Genomic DNA, 18682 nt, shown 5'->3' with positions numbered 1-18682 from the left:
TCTAATTTCTGGTAACCCTCATTACATTGTGCATTCTTTGGTTTACCCTCAATCGACATTCATTGTTCATTAGACTTCATTCCATTCAACAGTTCCTGAAGCACTTCCTCACTTTCACTGGAAATAGTTGTATATAACGGAGTTTTTCTCTGTAACTTACTAGATTTAGTACCTCACTCGATAAAAAAAAGGAACTCTTATAGTACCGCTCTGTTACCGTCTTCTCGTCCATCTGTCTGTCGTTCTGCCTGTTCAGACCTCTTTTCCTCGGGAATGGGTACATGTATAAAGTTGAAATTCATACCACATATTGTCTGTGATCCCTTGGCGGTGTAAAAAATTGCAGTTTATAAGTCAATAAAATAAAAAAATACAATGATGTCACGTATTTTGATACAACTCTCATCAAAGCCTATAGCGTACTTTCCATTGACCTAGAATTATCAAATTCGGTAAGCAGCAAGCTTTCACGATAAAAGGAAAAGTATATCTTTCGCCATTTGTTATCTGACTTAAAATTAAAACATTCCCTAAAGTCTTGGAATTACAGGGACTGATATCTTGCCAGTACCAGTGCCGGCAACAGACGAAAATTGTAGAGACTCTAGAAGCTCTGGTTTGATGAACTGTGTTTATACGTATTTAAGTTTGTACGGTACCCTCAGAGAGCTTCCTAGTCGTACCTCTCCGGTTTTGTGTATTTTTCGAAGAACTTCGAACATGATATATCACTTAACATTGTCAAATGCTTTCTGTAGGTCGAGAGATCCTATGAATGTGTCAATGTTTTTCAAAAGTGTTGCCTCCATTATTAAGTACAAAGCCAGAACTGTCCCACTGCTTTCCTTACTTTTCCTAAAGCTAAACTGGTAGACCGAACGAGGTATCATCGCGATAGTTAATACACTGTGCTCACATTCGGGAGAACGAGGGTTCAAATACGCGTCGGTCATCCCGATTTATTTTTTTCAGCGATTTCCCTAAACCGCTTAAGTCAAATGGTGGGATGCTTCCTTTCAAAAGGCGCGGCCGATTTCGTTCCCAGTCCTTCCCTAATCAATGATTCTTCTCCGTCTCTGCTGACCTCGTTGTCGACGGGACGTTAAACACAAATCATCATATTTTCCAGTCTGGTTGTCACCTAAAACACCCTCCTCGTTTTCCTTGACTTTCATCCTGTAGCTTCACTGGGTCAGCATATTAATTTCGCACTTCGCAGTTTTAGTGGTGTAGGGTTGCTGGATTAAATCCTACGATTTGAAGAGAACGAACCACCGGAACATCGCTGTTCGTCGTTTTTGTGCTCCACTCGGTCTATCAGAATTGCCTTACGATTGGATTCAAGGCTTCCTTGCAGATACATCTCTACATGTCGCTCTTAATGAAACAAAATCGACAGATATAAAAGCAATTTTGCAGCAGCCCCAGGAAGTTTGATAGGACCGTCACTATTTACAGTAAATGATAAAGAAGCGTCGGAAGCTGTTTAAGATTGTTCAAAGATGATGTGGTTGCTATAAGAAAATAGAAACGCCAGGAAACAGTGTCAATTTGTAGAACAACTTGCAGGCGCCAACTTCTGCTGTGCAGCGACTCTGTTTTAACCCCTGGCCTCGAAGGCTGTCGGAGAATTCTAAGATCTGCCGGAAAAGTGCTACTAAGTCGCAAGACCTTCAGACTCCGACGAAGATCAGATCGTGAATGTCCTGCGCCCTCGCAGCGCAAGAGCGAAGCCAACGTTACTCAACTCCCACTGCCCTCGAAAACCGCGAATCAGCATTCAGTGCTGATCCCAAAATTCCTCCACACTATCTTAGAACATGATTCGTGCCAATAGCGATCGTTCCCTCCAGTTTGTTTCGAGCAGGGCTTCATAACATCAACTGGCGTCAGCTTCAGTTGACCGGCCATGCCTCTGCTATTTAGCTCGGGGCACTGAACTTGGCATTTGACCAGCTACGAACCGGCCATTGTTGCCGAGCAGTTCTAGGCGCTTCAGTCTGGAACCGAGCGACCGCTACGTCGCAGGTTCGAATCCTGCCTCGGGCATGGATGTGTGTGATGTCCTTAGGTCAGTTAGGTTTAAGTAGTTCTAAGTTCTATGGGACTGATGACCTCAGATGTTAAGTCCGATAGTGCTCAGAGACATTTGAACCAGCTGCGAAAACATGCCTAGAGCAACTGGCGTTTAGCACCACACAGTGACGCCCAGCAGGGCACGGTCCACGAATGTTCTCAGAATCATGAGGACAGTATAGTCAATCGGCGCCAGCGGTCTTCGTTCCAGACGCGCTGGAACATTAAATACACAACCTGAAGTGACACTCAGATGGCGCGCATGTCGTTTCGCCCTGCCTACAATAGGCGAAACTCGACTGAGGTCTGTAGTCCCGCCAGTTGCTCAAGCCCGCTGATGTCTGACACTCTCAGAATTCGCAGAAGTGCAGCCCCCCACTAGAAACGCAGTGTGCCGCGTCCTCTAGCGCTCTCCTTGCACACGTCACCCAGGGAAGTAACAGAGGAAACTAAAAGCAAGACTACATACAGTTCCCAACACGCATAGGAATCAAGTGAAAAGTATTTTGAGCGCTCAGTGCAAATACTCTCATTAGAATAACCTTATTAGCCGTGCAATGACATAAAATATAAAACTGATGAAAACGAGAGGCGACATGCAAAAGAAGCACACATACGGAAAGAAATCCTCTACTGTAAAACTACAGTATTAATTACTAATTGCTGGAAACAGTGCCTACTGAAAACTATCTAGGAGTAACTATACAGCGCGATCTTAAGTAGAATCACCACATAAAACAAATAGTAGGAAAAGCACATGCCAGATTGAGATTCATAGGAAAAATCTTAAGGAAATGTAACTCATCCGCGAAGAAAGTGGCTTATAAGGCACTTGTTCGACCGAATCTAGAATATTGTTCAACAATCTGGAATACTTATCATGTAGGACTGGTGAGAGAAAGAGAGAAAGAGAGAGAGAGAGAGAGAGAGAGAGAGAGAGAGAGAGAGAAGAGCGACACGTTTAGTCACGGAACCGTTTAGTCGACACGACAGCGTTATAGAGATGCTGAATAAAGTCCAGTGGCAGGCGTAACAAGAGTCGTTGTCCGTCACGGAGACGTTTACTATTGAAATTTTGAGAAAGAACTTTCCAAAGCGATTCTGACAACATATTACTTCCTCCCCTATACACCTTGCGCAATGACTATGAAAGAAAATTCGAGAAATTAGAACTAACACGGATGCTTACCGACGATCATTATTTCCACGCGCCATTTGCGGGTGAAACAGGATAGAGGGGATTAGTTAATATTGCAAGATGTATCCTCTGCCACACACCATTAGGTGACTTTGGAGTACGAAGTAGATGCAACCAAAAGGCCCGTTTAGTCTTGTGTAGTTTGTGGCCGCTCCGTTGCTCACGGTAGTGGTGCCGCGTCTGCAAATTGGTGGCTGGGTTTTGGCAGGCAGCTCGATGTTCGTGGTGGTGGGATTCAGTGCGTGGCAGTGAGTGTGAGAGCGGCGCAGGGTGTTGACTGTGGGGTTACGCAGGTGCCTGGCGGCCGACGACGCGGTCATCGTGCTGGAGGATTTGTCTGCACGCGGCTTCGCTGTGCCCTGCCGCTACCGCGGCCTGGGACTGGACCAGCTGCGACTCCTCGTCCACCAGTTGGGCCGCTTTCAGGTGAGCACAAGGATCCTGCACTCTACTTGCAGTATATTCCGAATATTGCATCGACGAGAAAGAGTACTGGTGTATTTCCTAAATTTAAGATATTTCTCCTTCACTACCCCGTCTCAGTTGCATATTTTTGGTTAGATTACATGTTTCGACCACGATGAATCATCTTCAGAGCTAAGTAGTTGCGTCAGCAACCCGTCTTCTCTACTCAGAACTGCATATCAGAACACTTTGTTCATTTCAGCGTCTTCCACCTTCTTGATAGGAGTGTGCACCTGTTCTCTTTTAGCACACCACTGCTCTAGTCTGCCATCACGTGCTAAAGCGATTATATTATTGTATGTTAAACGGATGTAGCTAGAAAGCAAATACATACAGTGATATATACGGGTGGTTATAATTAAACTGACGGTATTCAGAATGTTGCAGTGTGGACTGTACACATGGTAGAACGCTGTAACGTCGTAGGTATGTTCATTTGATGCGCTCGTGGAGTGTTCTGAAAAAAATAATAGCTCCACTTTCTGCCACCAAACAGTAAGCAGTCATAATGTTTCTTTTTTGACAACAGTATGTTGTTTGTGGCCTGATGGTGCGTGTTGATTACTTCTGTGAAGTGGGTGTTGGTGTAAGGTGTTAAGGTTGAAACTTTCCTGCAAAAGACACACTGAGAAGAAAAGACCATGCACGGTTTGTAAAGTTGTTTAAAATAGCGCTGACAATAACAGCTTCGAAGAGGCCCTGTGTCAACAAATGGACTAAAGAATACAATCAAGAAAACTGAAGAAACAGGTGAAGTAAATGGCGCAGCAGGGAGAGGAAGCAGGCCCAATCCCAGGCAGTTGCTGCTGATGTTGCTGTAGCTACCGACCGTGCAACATATGCCTCAAATCCCACAGCCAGTGCTTGAAGTGTGTCACGGAAATTCTCTCTTCCCTGGTCAACAATTCAAAAGATTTTGTGGCGGATTTTACACTGATATCCCTACAAGGTTCGCAATGTACACCATATGAAACCACAAGGTAGGCTACAACGCCGTGACTTTGCCTTTCGTTTCTTACTACCCATGAAAATCGATTACATATGGCCAGGAGATGTTCTTTGGATGGAGGAGGGACATTTTACTCTGCATGGAGCCATGAATGCACAGAACCGTTGCATATGGGGCTTTACTCCGCCACATGTTGCGCGGGTACATCCACTGCATCAGTTTGACTGTATGGCGTGATTTCATAAGCCCCTCCACCCTCTGTCCGTTTTTTATTCGAAGAGATGACACCCCTCGGGACGGTGAAGTGTACAGTGACATCTGCACGTCGTAACACCCTTCCAGCGTAAAACGTGATTCAAACTTTGCAAGAGCGTAACTGTAACCACACCACTGTTTTCATGCCAGATTGGGGGGCTACACATGTAGCTTGTCAGGTGAAAGATTTGCTTCAAGTAACCTTCGGTGACGACCGCATCATCTCTAGACAATTTCTAGTTGCGTTACCTTCGATTCCGTGACCTAAATCCATGTGAATTCAGGTTTAGGTGATTGCTGAAAGATTGCATATATCGGGAATGTATCTGGACTCATCATGATCCGAAAGGCAGCATATGACAAGTACTCCGATTACATCATATATGCTACGAGTAATGTCAACCATGCCGTGTTATGAATGCAGGGAAATGGTGAGTCGGGAGACCATATTGAACACATGTTGTAATCTGTGACCACATCTTAATAAATGTGCAAGAACCAGCTTTACCGTGTGTGTGTGTGTGTGTGTGTGTGTGTGTGTGTGTGTGTGTGTGTGTGTGTGTGTGTGTGTGTGTGTGTGTGTGTGTGTGTGTGTGTGTGTGAGTGTGTGTGTGTGAGTGTGTGTGTGTGAGTGTGTGTGTGTGAGTGTGTGTGTTCCTCTTCTTTTCCTGTACCTACACCACATTCTGAATGCTTACAGCGCTACAATTTCACCTGTTGGCAGAAATCGGAATTATTATTTTTTTCAGCATACTCGGCGAGCGCACTGATTAATGAACATACGTTCGGTGTTTCAGCGTTCAACCATGTATGCAGTCCTGATTGCTACAGTCGGAACACAGTCAGTTTAATTATAACCACACGATATTTAGAAACCACTGTGAGCTTACCTTCTAGTTTTCTGTCTTCGGAAAATAACAAAAACCGGCCAGTGATATTGGATTGTCACTCAAGAATTCCTTTAGCTCAAATGGCGCCTGTCCTCTTGTTCCTGTTTGTTACATTTATCAGAAGATGCCAGTAGTAGTCCGACGTCGTCAGGTATATCAAACTCTTCAAATATTTAACGAATATGATTACCTGCTGTGCACAGTTACCTAACTGTCAATATAGTGGACTTAGAATAGTGTCTCGAGCGAAATGATTAGCAAGTGTAACGTGCTCCTTACCTTGTGTATTGAGACAGGAAGGTTCTGCTTCACTGTCTTCCTTCTTATTTTTTTTCTCCCTGATACAACACACTATCATTCCATTTAAAGCAATTAAAATTGTTGGCATCACTCCATTGTAAACTGGTAAGAAAAATGCCCATAGTTTTCACTCCTCTCTCAAAGTATTTGCACATATTGCACACTAATTGACATAGTCCAGTTTCCTTTGTCATTTCAGTTGTTTGAACTCTGAACCCAGGATTTGCCCCTTGTATGTTGTTTTTCAAGTGATATATCAATAAAAAGAAACAATAGAAATAAACTAAATAATTCTAACATACAATACATTCGGGTATTATACGTCTCAATACTGAACACTGGAAAAATATTGATCTTTTCTTTTAACAGTGACAACCATGGCGATGATTGGCACGTTATACAGGGAAATCAGGAAGAGTAATTTTAATTAGGCTACAAAATGTTAACTACTATCGTCTTTCAATAGATTTAATATTGTTGCTATAAGAATACACAATAGATTTAATATTGTTGCTATAAGAATACACAATAGAGAAAGTTATTATTTATGGATTTGTATTTCTACAGGCAGCTTCACTCGCTGTTCGCACTCTGGATCCAGCAACATATTCTCTTATGCAGCAGAACATACGGGAAGTAATTTACACTGACAAATTTCTTCAGCTGTATGCTCCTGTGTTAGAATTTGCTGCTAGAGACGCTGTGCAGGTGAGTGTGTTAATCCTGCAGTAATTTAAGTTGTATTCTATTTCTGCTTTCCGTACTGTAATCCTCAAAGATATTGTGGTTTTCCTGTAGCTAACGCCGACCCTTATGAGTTTATTATTATACCCACCACACAGAGTTACACAAAAGACAAATAAATTGGAAACACATTCATCAGTTACACATAAAGGACAGCTAGAGGAGGAGATTAGTGTTTAACGTCCCGTCAACAACGATCTCACTAGAGACGGAGCACAAGATCGAATTAGAGAGGGACTAAGGAAGGAATTCGGCTGTCCCCTTTCAATGGAACCATGCCGCCATTTGCCTGGAGCGGTTACGTAAATCACGGAAAACCTAACTCAGGATGGGCGGACGCGGGTTTGAACCGTAGTCTCCACGAATGCGAGTCCAGTGTGCTAATCACTGCACCATCTCACTTAGTGGCAACTGACTTAGTTCGATATAATTCCAGTTGTGTAAAATAGCGGGAAATATGCGTACAAACTGGAATGGGACAAAATAGAGGAAAAAAATATGCCGAGTTTTTTTTTCAGAGGAAGCGTCTCCACCGTTGTCTCTGAACACTCGCAGTCGAGGACATAATACTGGCTTCTATTACTTAAGAACTCTTCGAACCTCTCACATATCTACGATCCTATTCCGTATGCTTGTACCTTTTAAAGTTCACACTGGGACACTGTGTCAAATGCTTTCTGGAAATCTAGAAACATGGAATCAGGCTGTCTGCCCTTCATCCATATCACGCAGACTGTCATGCGAGGAAAGGCAAGCTGAGTTTAGCACGAACGGTGCTTTCTAAAACCGTTCTGATTCGTGGACGTTAACTTTTCGGTATTCAGAAAATTTATTATATTCGAACTCAGAAAATGTTATAGAATTCTACAGAAAACCGATGTTCAGGTTACTGGTGTGTAATTTTGGGAGTTCGATCTTTTACCCATCTTATACACTCCTGGAAATTGAAATAAGAACACCGTGAATTCATTGTCCCAGGAAGGGGAAACTTTATTGACACATTCCTGGGGTCAGATACATCACATGATCACACTGACAGAACCACAGGCACATAGACACAGGCAACAGAGCATTCAATGTCGGCACTAGTACAGTGTATATCCACCTTTCGCAACAATGGAGGCTGCTATTCTCCCATGGAGACGATCGTAGAGATGCTGGATGTAGTCCTGTGGAACGGCTTGCCATGCCATTTCCACCTGGCGCCTCAGTTGGACCAGCGTTCGTGCTGGACGAACAGACCGCGTGAGACGACGCTTCATCCAGTCCCAAACATGCTCAATGGGGGACAGATCCGGAGATCTTGCTGGCCAGGGTAGTTGACTTACACCTTCTAGAGCACGTTGGGTGGCACGGGATACATGCGGACGTGCATTGTCCTGTTGGAACAGCAAGTTCCCTTGCCGGTCTAGGAATGGTAGAACGATGGGTTCGGTGCGGTCCCCTACGGCACTGCGTAGGATCCTACGGTCTTGGCGTGCATCCGTGCGTCGCTGCGGTCCGGTCCCAGATCGACGGGCACGTGCACCTTCCGCCGACCACTGGCGACAACATCGATGTACTGTGGAGACCTCACGCCCCACGTCTTGAGCAATTCGGCGGTACGTCCACCCGGCCTCCCGCATGCCCACTATACGCCCTCGCTCAAAGTCCGTCAACTGCACATACGGTTCACGTCCACGCTGTCGCGGCATGCTACCAGTGTTAGACTGCGATGGAGCTCCGTATGCCACGGCAAACTGGCTGACACTGACGGCGGCGGTGCACAAATGCTGCGCAGCTAGCGCCATTCGACGGCCAACACAGCGGTTCCTGGTGTGTCCGCTGTGCCGTGCGTGTGATCATTGCTTGTACAGCCCTCTCGCAGTGTCCGGAGCAAGTATGGTGGATCTGACACACCGGTGTCAATGTGTTCTTTTTTCCATTTCCAGGAGTGTATAATGGAGTCACCTGCGTTATTTGCCAGTCGCTTGAGTCTTTGCGGTACCCGAAGAGATTCGCGGTAAATGTAAGCTAAGTAAGAGACCAATGCCGTGGAATACTTTTGTAAAACGAACTAGGCATTCCATCTGGACCCGGCGACTTACTTGGGTGCAGCTCTTTGGCATTTACTTTTCAGACACCCTCAGTAAATCTACTTTCAGAATGAAGGAATTAAATACTTTAAGAATGAGGAATGAAAAATTAAACTATTTCGCTATGTAGCTAGGCAAGAAATATATTCTTGTATGCTTATCGAAAAGGTTACCTTTATAAGTTTATCATAGGCGAGCTGATGTTCTGCGTACGAAAATTTAGTTCACTGTTTTCTTTCAGATGGTGAGAAAAGCATATCAGAACAACGGCGTATATCTCCAGAAACTGTTAGAATTCGCGCCTTCAGTGGTGGAACGCATGAAATCTTTTATCACCCAAAGCACCGGCGACTTCGTGGTGCTCACCCATGGAGACATTTGGGCGAGCAACCTGCTGTTCCGATATTCGTGCAGTAGTAACGGCGTGCAGGTCCCGGAAGAAGTCTGCATCGTTGATTACCAGACGTGCAGGTGAGTCATGACATATAGTACTTAATGAGGAGCATAGCAGGGAGCAGGGAGTGGAAGTTTTCCGGCAAAAGCAAGAAAAAAAACTTATTTTGAAGACAAGCTTGCACAAAATCAATAAAATCTGTACACGTTTATTGCCGTTACACTTAATACAATTACCTAAGAAACAAACACATGCTACACTGGGACTAAATAATTTACGAAACCGTACCTTAATACGCCCAATTTACAATAAGTGCCTGGCCTTCGCCACCAGATTTTGACATGCACACCGCCTAGAAAGATAATGTAACCTTGCTCTAACTCTTGGGCATTAAACTGTGCATACATGGAGACTAAACATTTAAAGGATTCTCGTAAAATATGGAAATACATAACACGCATGAAAAGGATAGGTTACTATTCGATGTGTCATATTTACAGTGATTAGCAATCTACCTTCCCTACTCCCCGTAAAGATGACACGTAGAGTTGCAGGTTGCAGACATAAACAACAGAAAGACTGTTACACATTAAGCTTCGGTGAAGGCTCTCTTCGGAAAATAAAGGGAAAACAAACTCTCTCTCTCTCTCTCTCTCTCTCTCTCTCTCTCTCTCTCTCTCTCTCTTACTTTCTTTTTCCTCTTCCTCTTCGCGACCGTATCACCACTGCAAGTCTGACGAGAGCAACCGTACACTGCGGTCATATGTGATTGAAGTCTTCCTCTGCAACTCAATGTATCATCTTTTCATAATTATTGATGTTCTGTCCTGGACCTTCCACTGTTTGATAGAAATAAATAAAACATACAAAACATTAAAAATATGGAAACAACCTCAGATTACGCGTAGGTGATGTAAAAAAATAATTTTCTTAATTCTTAATAGACATAAATAGAAATCTGATAAAATTCAGTAAAAAAATTTAACTTTTAAAAACCGTCAGACAGACGGTAATTAATGTCGATACCAAACCACAATCGCACATACACATATAAAACAATTGTTAAACAACAGTGATGATCGACAATTTTTTACACTTTGGCAGGGTAGCAACGATCATGGAGAAAGAAAAGGAACGCGACTGCACTGCTACAACAGTCAAGAAGTAAATGAGCTTCGGCAAGTTAAAGATAGGTTATCTAATGTTTGGAAACATATGACACACAACTACAAAAAAGAAAATTAAAGCGAAAACTAAAAGGCTTTAAGATACTTCTCAGCGGATGAATTTTCTTGTGTGGTCCACTGGCGGTGAAGTCAGCAGACCGCTACGGACGCAGGTTCGAATCCTGCCTCGAGCATGGATGTGTGTGATGTCCTTAGGTTAGTTAGGCTTAAGTAGTTCTAAGTTCTGAAGACTGATGACCTCAGATGTTAAGTCCCATAGTGCTCAGAGCCATTTCAACTATTTTTTGCAGTCTTAGGACCAGCTGGCCTCGGTCTGTCACTGGCCAGTCCCTTCACACTGTACCACATTAAGGGCGAGATACCCTCAGATGCAGTAACCAAGTGCATCTCCTGCAACGGTACTAGTCTAAGCAGCGTGGGTCAACGCAGCAGTTCGGCTTGCGGCCTTGTGTTCTCGTTCTGGCCACCGGCGTAAAACACAGGCTTTTGGATCTGTAGTCTGGCATTTAATCATAAACCATTTTTCTTATCCTCCTGAAAAGTTTAACCTAATTATGTACTTCCACATTACGTACTCTCTTTGGTTCTTCGCTCTTTCGACTGGTTTAATGCGGTTCGCTACGAATTAGTCTACTAACTTCTTCATTTGAGAGTCGTACGTGCACCCAACATCTTCCGTTATTTGTTCGTCTGTACAGTATTCCAATACCTGTCTTACCCTGCAGTATAACTCTCAAGAGTTCCCTCTAGTACCACGGAAATTATTACCTGATGCCTTAACATGTCCAATAATCATGTCTCTTTGTTAGTATTTCCCATGAGTTACTTTCTTCGTCGATAATGTGGGAAAACTGTTCATTCCTTATCAGTCGCAATTTTCAACAACATTCTACAGCACACTCTAAACACTTAAATCCACTTCTTTTCTCTTGTGCCCATAGTCTGTGATGAACTATCAAAACATGCTTCAAACGTACACTCTCAAAAACTTTATCTTCAAATAAAGGCTGATTTTTGAAACTAGTAGGGCTCTTGGGTGGGAACGCCCTCGTGGCCACCCCTTGCGGGTCCAGGGGTTAGAGAGACCCGAGGTATTCATGCCTGTCGTCAGAGGCGACTAAAAGGAGTGTCATTCTTTTCGGTCCTAAGAATTCAGGTCACATTCTATGGTTTGACCTGACACTTTTCAAATTCCTAAGAAGTGCGGGCCATATGGGGAAGGACACCTTACGTGGTGCACGAGTTATCTATAGTGCCCTTTAGACTCGATCTCCTGGATCTCTGGTAATGGCTTTGCATCTCCACCTGTGATCCAATTATTTGGTCGAGGACACTTTCCGGGGTATGTTATGTTCTTCTGTTGTCTCTTGTCCTCTTTTTTTTTCCCCCCATGACAATATTGGATTTCTCTGCACCCAATATCCAGCAAAGCAGCCAGTCTGTTGTTGGAGGCATCATGTAGCATTTGGTGATAACCCCCCTGACAACACGGGGATTGCACTGCTGATGCCTGAACTGTAAAGTGTGCACGTATGGCAAGGAGTATATGCCTGTCTTCCTGAGGTATCAGAACTCCCAGCAACGGCCATCATGCCAGTTAGCCTTTGCTGTGGCTGGTTGGCGTCCGTGGGGAGAGCCTCAGATTGATTGGATGGATGGCATCATGGTGGATGGCCCGCAATGCAGCAGACTGTCATCTCTTTCTGGCGACAATACGGTACCAGCAGTCTCTAAGAAGGGCGAGATCGAATACAATAGTGAGAGGTATGACCCTAAATCGTTTCCCTCCCTCGCTACATCATGGGAGGAACGTAGGGCTACAGAACAGAGTGAGCCATATTCGCCTCGGTTTTTAATCTGTAGCAGAACTGATGACTCCTTTCCATCTATGAAGCCTCAGTTTTTCATTGAACACCTTGAGGACAGGATTGGAGGAGTGACAGAACTGTCCAAGATGCGAAACGGCGCAGTCTTAATTCAGACAGCATCTCCAGCCCAATCCTTAGCATTACTTGTGTGTGACAAGCTGGGTGATAGTCCTGTTTTCGTCACTCCCCATAAAAGCCTCAAAATAGTCCAGGGGACGATCTCCTCTTGCAGTCTGACGACGAGCTTCGCGAAATTTAGAATGGCGGCGTGTTCATTTTATCTGGCGCATTTACAGGGGACCCAAAGACAACTGGTTTGCTGCCAGTCCCTTCATCTTGGCCTTTGAGGGTGGTTCATTGCCTGAAAAGGTCAAGGTGATGGTTTACCACTGTGACGTTAAACCATACGTCCCTCCTCGAGCTTTATGTGCTGGAAGCTTGGGCACATGTCTTCCCACTGCATTTGCAGTGCCACATGCCGAGACTGCGGATGTCCACTGCAACAAGATAATCCGTGTACGCCACCTCCCACTAGCATCAGCTGTGGAGAGCACCACTGCCCCTGCGCGCCAGACTGCCCAGTTCTCCAAAAGGAGCGGAAAATCATGGAGTACAATACCCTGGACAGGTTGACTTATAGAGACTAAACGTAAGTTTGAAAGATTACACCCAATTTGGTTGATGTCGACATACGCTGCACCTATGTAACCATCACCATCCAAGTGCCAGTGGTTCCTCAATCTGTGCCACGAACTGGGGGCGCTCTGAGCCACCAGAATACATCCGCCCCCTTGGTGGTAGGGGCCAAATCTTCCTACTTTGGGAGCAGGGCCCCCACCCCCCAAATGCAGGGTACATTAGTCCCACCGCCCCTGGTGGAGAAGTAATAACCTCCTCTGGCTCGTCTCATGTGGAAGGGGTCCCTCATGGCCCTCTCTTCCAAGGTCTCCGCTAATGCCACGGCAGACACTCGCCAGTGACTCAAGAAGCCAAAAGCTGCTGGACGAAGACCTCAGTCTTCCTCTGTGCCTGAAGCAGCTTCGAAGAAATCTTCCTAGCAAGCCCCTAAAAAGAAGCGAGAGAGCAAGTAAACTAATAAGTCCACTAAGAAACAGGACCCTTTGGTGGCCCCAACACCACCACCCCCTTTCAGTTCTGAATCTAAGGATGCAGTGGAGATCTTAGCGTCCCCTGCAGACCTGGATCTCAAAGATTCCTCATCCACCATAGAAATGGCTACAAATACTGTCGGAGACAGTAGGTGACCCAGAGGCATATCCTGTCTCCTTGTGCGCTTCATGCCTTCTCAACCTCACGATAACATCCCCCAGTGGAATTGCGGCAGTTTTTTCCACCACCTGGCTGAGCTACAGCAACTCTTAAGCATTACACCTGCTTTCTGCAATGCCCTTCATGAAACCTGGTTCCCAGAAATGCGGACCCCTGCCCTCCAAGGCTATAGGGGATATTAAAAGAACTGTAGTGACTATAATAGTGCCAGGTGGAGTTTGTGTCTGTGCTGAAATCAGTATGCAGTGAACCTTTGACCTCTTCAAACTCCTCTTGAATCTGTGGCTGTCAGAATGACAACGCTGGAAATAAATATCTGCAATGTACATCTTCCTCCAGATGGTGCAGGCCTGAACGCATTGGCTGCACTTATTGATCAACTGCCTACTTTTGGGCGATTCCAACATTCACAACTCCTTGTAGGGTGGCACTGTGCTTACTAGTAGAGGCAGAGATGTCAAAAATTTACTGCCACAACTCGACCGCTGCCTCTTAAATACAGGTGCCCCAAACATTTCAGTTTGACAAATGGCACATATTCCGTCATTGATCTCTTGGTTTGGTGTCCTGGCCTTTCGCCATCTGTCCACTGGAGAGCACATGACGAGGTGTATGGTAGTGACCATTTCCCCATCTTCCTGTCACTGCTCCAGCGTCAGGCCCACGGACGCCTACCCAGATGGACTTCAAACAAGGCAGACTAGGAAACCTCCGCCTCTGCTGTCATCGTTGACTCTCCCCCACATGGTAACATTGATGTGGTGGTTCAGCAGGTAACTACAAAGATTATTTCTTCCCCGGAAAACGCGATCCCTCGTTTTTTAGGGTGCTCCCGGCGAAAGACAGTCTCTTGGTGGTCGCAAGAGGTCGCTGAGGCAATTAAAGAGCGTCGGCGAGCTCTACAGTGGCATAAGCGGCACCCTTCCCTGGAACACCTCACTGCCTTTAAACGGCTCCGTGTCCGCACTCTCCAGCTTATCAGACGATGGAAACAGAAGTGTAGGGAGAGAGACATCTCGACCATTGGGTGATATACGTCACTTTCCCAAGTCTGGACAAAGATCAAACGAGTTTTTGAGTACCAGACCCCAACAGGTGTTCCCAGCCTTAACGAAAATGGCCTGTTATCTACCGACGCAAACGCGATTGCCGGGCACTTTGCTGAGCATTATGCTTGCTACTCTGCGTCGGTTCGGTGAATCACCCCTCCTGACCCCCCCCCCCCCCCACCCCCACCCCTTTCGCACTCTCAAACAGCGGATGGAAGAGGAAGTCCTCTATTTCACTAACCGCCAAAGTGACCCTATAACGCTCCTTTTACAGCTTGGGAGCTCTTCAGTGACCTTGCACATTGCCCCGACACAGCTACTGGACCAGATTGGATCTACAGTCAGATGATTAAACGTCTCTGACTATAAGCGTCATCTCTCCGTGACCTTTAACTGTGTCTGGTGCGATGGCGTCTTTCCATCGTACTGGCGGGAGAGCACCTCAAACCCGGCAAAAACCTGCTTGATATGAATAGCTATTGACCCATCAGCTTCACCAACGTTCTTTGTAGGGTGCTGGAACGTATGGTGTGTACAGTTGGGTTGGGTCCTGGAGTCACGTGGCTTACCGACTCTAAGCCAGGGCTGTTTCCACCTGGGTCGTTCTACCACTGATCATCTTGTGTCACTCGAGTCTGTTATCCGAACAGCCTCCCCCCCCCCCCCTCTCCTTGTTGCCGCCTTTTTGATTTACGAAAAACGTATGACACCACCTGGCGACATCATATCTTTGCCACATTATACGAGTGGGGTTTCAGAGGCCCGCTTCCGACTTTTATCCACAATTTCCTGTCACTTCGTACTTCCCGTTCCCAAGTTGTTGACTCCCATAGTTCCCCCCGTTATCCAGGAGAGTGAGGTCCCTAAGTGCTCTGTATTGAATGTATCTCTAAATTTAATGGCCATTAACGGTCTAGCAGCAGGTGTAGGGCCGTCCGTCTCACTTTCTCTGTATAGGGACGACTTCTGTATTTCGTACTGCTCCACGAGTACTGGTTTTGCTGAGCGGCGCCTACAGGGAGCCATTCGCATTACCCAGTCACGGGCTCTAGTCCACGGCTTGCAGTTTTCAGCTGCGAAGTCGTGTGTTATGCACTTCTGTCGGCGTCGTACCGTTCATCCGGAACCGGAACTTACCTTACTGACGATCCCCTCACTGTAGTGGAGACGTATCGATTTTTAGGACTGGTTTTCGACGCCCGATTGATTTGGCTTCCTCACCTTCGTCAGCTTAAGCGGAAGTGCTGGCAGCACCTCAATGCCCTCCGCTGCCTGAGCAACACCAACTGGGGTGCAGATTGCTCTACGCTGCTGTAGCTCTACAGAGCCCTTGTTCGATCCTGCCTTGACTATGGGAGTCTGGTTTATTGTTCGGCGGCGCCCTCAGCGTTGCGTTTACCGGACTCAGTGCACCACTGTGGCGTTAGACTAGCGACGGGAGCTTTTAGGCCGAGGCTGGTGACTAGCGTCCTGGCGGAGGCTGGAGTTCCTCCATTGCAGGTCAGGCGTACACAACTGCTCGCCAGTCACGTTGCACACGTTCGTAGTTGTCCCGCGCTTCCGAATTACCGTCTCCTTTCCCCACCCACGGCGGTTCATCTCCCACATCGGCGGCCCAGGTCACAGCTTAAAATTGCTGTTCGCGTTCGATCTCTTCTATCTGAACTTACCTTTACCACTTATACCCGACATCTATTCGCGTTCACCTCCATGGTGTACACCTGGGCCGCGCCTTCGTCTGGACCTTTCACATGGCCCAAAGCGCTCAGTTCACCCCGCGGCTCTCCTGTCACTTCCTCTCGATTCTTGACATGTGCCGAGACCATGAAGTGGTTTACACCGACGGGTCGATGGCTGATGGCCATGTCGGCTTCGCGTATGTCCATGGAGGACACATTGAACAGCATTCCGTGCCCGGTGGCTGCAGTGTTTTCACTGTAGAGCTCATGGCTGTATCTCGTGCTCTTGAGCACAACCGTTTATGCCCTGGGGAGTCGTTTCTTCTGTGCACTGACTCCTTGAATAGCCTACAAGCTATCGACCAGTTCTATCCTCGCCATCCTCGGGTAGCATCCATCCAGGAGTGAGTCTATGCCCTGCAACAGTGGTGTTTATGTGGACCCCAGGACATGTCCGAATCCCAGTAAACGAACTTGCTGACAGGCTACACGGAAACTGATTATGGAGATCGGCATTCCAATAACTGACCCGCGTTCGTTTTTACGCCGCAAGATTTTTCGGCTTTGGGAGAAGGAATGGCATAGTCTCAGTACACACAACAAACTGCGTGCCATTAAGGAGACTAAGAATGTGTGGCAGTTCTCCATGCGGGCCTCTTGCAGGGACTCTGTGGTTCTCGGCCGAGCCGGCCGGGGTGGCCGAGCGGTTCTAGGCGGTACAGTCTGGAACCTCTCGGACCGCTACGGTCGCAGGTTCGTATCCTGCCTCGGGCATGGATGTGTGTGATGTCCTTAGGTTAGTTAGGTTTAAGTAGTTTTCAGTTCTAGGGGACTGATGACCTCAGATGTTAAATCCCATAGTGCTCAGAGCCATTTGAACCATTTGATGATAAAACTTACTTCAAAGCAATCAACCTCTTAATTTCAATCGGCAACCAAGGTGGGACTGGATCCCAACCCGTCCCATTTGACAATCTTATTTTGACTAAAGCCCTGGTGACAGTTGGCTGTTAATATTTTCACAGTTAGACTGATTGTCAGTTATGAAGACCGCTCTGAAGGAACGTCTTAAAACATTACTTGTGTACACTTACTAGAAGAGAACTCATACGGCGGAACCACAAGATCCAGCTAAAATACATTAATAATGGCCCTGTCTTCAAACACAGAAACTAACAGCTTAGTACAACAGGTGGTTCAGATTGACTAATAACTGAAAAATGCAATTACAATCAAAGAATTGAACAGGTTAACATTTAAAGCTAACCACGAGGTACCTCTTTTGTTTAACGGCAACCTGTGTCTTAGTAGAAATGTTCTGGCTGTGTTTACGACCAGGAGTGATTCATTAGAACATTAATGATCGGGTTCAACCAGGAAGAAAAGGCAATATAATAGCGGGACAAATTTTCAAACAAGTAGTGTCTTATTACAATACTACGGCCTGTATTTACGACCAAAAAGCCGACCGAGTAAAACCTTGAGTGTCGGGTAAAACTCAGAAAATAATGAGGGCAGGTAGACAATGACGCAAATCACCACCAGTATTACTGAACGTTACTCCCATTTATCAACTAGCAGTTCTATGGATCGATGGTGCATCGCAGCGGTTACTGAATGGTGCCGATGAAAGCCAAGTAGGCGAGGGCAGCCAAGCCACGAAAGGTCGTCCGATACGAATGTTGTCAGCCAACCGACGGGATGTCTGCCTGGACCCCAAGAAAGTACTCCGGTATCGTCGCTGTGCGCAGGCCCTCCTTGCACAGCTCGTGGCTTCGGCCGCTCGGACCTCGTCACCATCTCTTGTCCCGACGCTACCGCCAATCCTCCGACTTCCCAACTTCGTGCCTCGTTGGCAATTGGGCTGCGAGGGGGATAGTCGATACGGCACCAGTGTCACCGTACAGAACAGTCTACTAGCTCAATGGCGCCACGGGTCACTCTGGTGCCATTACCTTTCCGAAAACCGAAGCGTTCCTCTTCCAACTACTTCTCGATATTCATTTCCATTCTTAATCTTGTCGGAAACTTGTGTGCATGAGACGTTAAGCTGACTGTAATTGTCTGCCCTTGCTGTCTTACTGATTTCGCGGATGTTTCCGGAATTCTAATTGTGTGCGTCTAGACTCACAATCTACACACGAAACTGCGTAGTCATTTGGTGGCCACGTCCCCTCAATGCTTTCTAGAAATTTCGATGGAACTTTATCTACATCTTTTGCCTTACTTGATCGCAAGATTCCAAAGCTCTGTTAACCTCTGG

The 18682-nt window shown here is 46.2% G+C and overlaps 2 protein-coding genes across 2 annotated transcripts in view; both read left to right on the top strand.

Annotated features, from left to right (window-relative positions):
- Nucleotides 1-18682, top strand: part of LOC126355462 (protein enabled homolog) — a 501028-nt gene that overhangs the window by 268212 nt on the left and 214134 nt on the right. The window lies entirely within an intron of this gene.
- The window catches only part of LOC126355179 (uncharacterized), a 77322-nt gene that overhangs the window by 46710 nt on the left and 11930 nt on the right, over nt 1-18682 (top strand). Inside the window, exons 2-4 of the mRNA XM_050005392.1 lie at nt 3568-3700; nt 6701-6841; nt 9194-9423. Of these exons, the coding sequence (XP_049861349.1) occupies nt 3568-3700; nt 6701-6841; nt 9194-9423 (504 nt within the window). The remainder of the gene's footprint in view (nt 1-3567; nt 3701-6700; nt 6842-9193; nt 9424-18682) is intronic.

This window comes from Schistocerca gregaria, chromosome 3 (assembly GCF_023897955.1).
Source record: "Schistocerca gregaria isolate iqSchGreg1 chromosome 3, iqSchGreg1.2, whole genome shotgun sequence".
Taxonomy (NCBI): Eukaryota; Metazoa; Arthropoda; class Insecta; order Orthoptera; family Acrididae; genus Schistocerca; species Schistocerca gregaria.
This window is presented reverse-complemented; position numbering and strand designations above follow the sequence as displayed.